This window comes from Alligator sinensis, unplaced genomic scaffold (genome assembly GCF_000455745.1).
Source record: "Alligator sinensis unplaced genomic scaffold, ASM45574v1 scaffold611_2, whole genome shotgun sequence".
In the NCBI taxonomy this organism is placed as follows: domain Eukaryota; kingdom Metazoa; phylum Chordata; order Crocodylia; family Alligatoridae; genus Alligator; species Alligator sinensis.
The window spans coordinates 1,973,647-1,976,550 of NW_005841869.1; the positions used below are offsets into that span (position 1 = coordinate 1,973,647).

The 2,904-nt window shown below is 50.1% G+C and overlaps 2 protein-coding genes across 2 annotated transcripts in view; one reads left to right on the plus strand and one right to left on the minus strand.

Annotated features, from left to right (window-relative positions):
• Nucleotides 1–2,898, minus strand: part of NDUFA8 (NADH:ubiquinone oxidoreductase subunit A8) — a 5,305-nt gene extending 2,407 nt beyond the window's left edge. Inside the window, exons 1-3 of the mRNA XM_006016891.2 lie at nt 2,752–2,898; nt 2,207–2,370; nt 746–911 (exon numbers count right to left, since the gene is read on the minus strand). Of these exons, the coding sequence (XP_006016953.1) occupies nt 746–911; nt 2,207–2,370; nt 2,752–2,802 (381 nt within the window). The 5' untranslated portion in view covers nt 2,803–2,898. The remainder of the gene's footprint in view (nt 1–745; nt 912–2,206; nt 2,371–2,751) is intronic.
• MORN5 (MORN repeat containing 5) overlaps nt 2,801–2,904 on the plus strand; it is a 14,721-nt gene continuing 14,617 nt past the window's right edge. Inside the window, exon 1 of the mRNA XM_006016947.3 lies at nt 2,801–2,877. Coding sequence (XP_006017009.1) covers nt 2,801–2,877 — 77 coding nt within the window. The remainder of the gene's footprint in view (nt 2,878–2,904) is intronic.

Consider the following 2,904-nt stretch of genomic DNA (forward strand, 5'->3'; position numbering starts at 1 on the left):
AGGACATTAAGAATTCATCAATAACTTACCACTTTCTACATGGGAAAGGATGTAATTTAAGACCTAACCTGGGTGTAACATCCCTTCATAAGGAAACACTGACAAACTGAAGTCTTTCAGCTAAGGAGGAATGGATAAACGTCACGTGGTACACTGAAACAATTTCCATTAGACTGCATTAGAAATGTTAACACTTTCAAAAACACTGGTACGAAAGGGAAGCTTAATTCAAGCCTGGAAGCACATCAGTATTCTAGGTTCAAGTGAACCTGTCAAACCAGAAATAGAAGCACTAGCACATTATAAAGTCCACCTTTTATTAAATCATGACGCAGCTTTTAAAAAAGGCTACCCTAACCATGTTTGAGAGAAGTAAAAACCATGCAGAATGAAACAACAGACAGACAGAGGGAGGGAGAGGTACATATAAAAGAGGAAAACCTTTCAGACTACATTTGAAACAAGATGGAGAAAAACAGGTGGGTTGTACGGACAACAGGGTTTGATGATAAGGTTTTTAAATCATTGCTGCAACAGCATTAAGGCAACCCAATGTCTCATTTGCCTACCAGTTAGAAATAGTTTTAGATACTGTGCTTGAAGAGTGACAATATCCAAGGAAGGCTGGAGCAAGTACACAAAGGGAAGTGACATTAACTCTTCTTTGATTTCATAAAGGCAGTGGCAACCACCAACAAGGAGAGACGGGCAAAGGCACGGATAGGATTTCTCAATAGAGAATTACCTTAGACAACTGCCCCAGGTCAGGTCTCACCCAGCCCAGCTTCTCCAGCACACAATCATCAAATGCCGCCTGCTGTTTCCGGCATTTACGAAGCTCCAGCAGGTTGGTATAGTCAATACAGGTCCAGTATTGAGTAAAAGGTTCTGCACAATGCAGCTTTACATTCCTGGAAAAGATTTTGGAGAAGATAAGATAGCTTGTCAAAGATCCTTACTTCTCTTGCATTAATTTCAGCCAAAAAACATATACACCGATTTCCTAATGGTTGCAATACGCTAGTTATTTACAAGGTTAGTTATCCGAACACCAACTAGAAAGAGGTGGTCCAGTAACTTTGGAAGAAAAATTAGAGTAATAACAATTATTTTGATAAGGTGCACAGCACTTTACAAGAGTTCCACTCAAGAAGAGCTTACCGCCTGAGCATATTAATATATAGTTTGATATCATTCTCAATGGAGGTAAGTATTAACCACTGAGTAACCACAAAAGCCATACAATTAATATGATTAAGCTGAGAACAGCCATCAGAGACTATTCTTTCCACGTACATATCTCATTAGCGCATGCTTATTTTGATAAGAAAAAGTAACATATTCTGCACACTCAAAGATATTCAATTGATTCCAACTCAGTTTTGACTTCTCAGTTTTGCAAGACACTCTTTACGCACTGGTAATGTTTACGCTGCAGTAGCACTCAGATGCTGCAGCTGGAGAAGGCTGGATTGTGCTCACTCCCCGAACACAGAAATGTGCTGAGCCCCCAAGGACTCGAGCTAACAAGAACATGATCCAACGTGCTTATAAGTATAGAATATCAGTCACGCAAGTAAAGTTTTCACTTGTAATAACATATTGCAAGAGGAGAAAGGACACGCAATGGAGGAGGAAAACAACCTGCAGACCAAGCGTGCAGATTTAACACACAGCTAAAAGCTGCCGAAGCGCACGGACCCCTGCCTCTAGGTTAAAGCAGCGGTTCCCAAACTCCGACAGATTGCACACTACCAATTTAAAATGATACAACCTTCAGCACCACCAGCAAATTTTTGTCATTTAAAGTAATTATAATAAATCTGTTAACGCGTACCACTGTCTGCGTACCACTGGTGGTACCTGTACAGACTGGGAACCACTGGTTTAAAGGGGTCTGAAGTTAACACGTCTGCTTTAGACATTTAAGCCGAACCGAATGGTCCTGAGGCCAAGACCGCAAGAGAGAGGGAAAGGGAAAGGGAAAGCCTGGGTCACGTTTCACAAACAACCCAAATCTGCTCCCGAACGTGCTGCGTTCTGCTCAGCAACAGGAGCCGAGCCCATCGCGGACCCCTTCCACTGAAGGCACGAGGCCTCCAGGGCCTCCCGGCCCCGTACGCCCTGCCCTTTCTGCTCCTGGCCATCTGCCGCTCTGCTTTCAGCTCCCCCATCCTGTCTCTGCTGCTCCCGGCGCGGACCCGACCTGAGGAAGTTGAGGGCGCAGCGGTTGACCTCCTTGCCCTCCTGCAGGCACTTGCGCGGGTCCTTCTCCTCCCAGCGACACAGCGCGAACTCCTTGTTGGGCCGGTCGCACTGCGAGCCGTAGTGGTGGGCCGCCGCCTTCAGCACCGCCGAGCTCACCAGCACCTGGGGGGGGCGGCGGGGAGGGGGCATCAGACGCGGGCTCCCTTGCACCCCTCAGCCGGGGCCGTGACATCATCACGGGGGCCAGGGCCGTGATGTAATCACGAGGGGCAGAGCCTCCCTGTGCCCCTCAGCCAGGGCCGTGACGTCATCACGGGGGTGAGCCCCCCCCCCCAGCCGGGGCTGTGACGTCTCATGAGGGGCAGAGCCTCCCCGCGCCTCTCAGCCGGGCCATGACGTCACGTCAACACCGAGGACAGCGCCCTCAGCCGGGCCGTGACGTCATCGCGCCAACAAGGGGGAGGGGCACTCCCGGGGTGGTCTCAGAACGCCTCAGGCGGGGGCCGTGACATCAGCGCGCTGGCCCGGGGGGAGGGGTCTCACCTCATGCACTTCGAGCTCATCGAACGTGGGCAGCTCCAGTGTGCTCGGCATGGCGCCGCTCGCTCGCTCCCCCGTCCGCACCGCTCCGCCCCGCTCTCCTTCAGCTCCCCTTCGCCGCTCGCGCAGGCCCCACCGCCCCTGCGCATGCGCCCT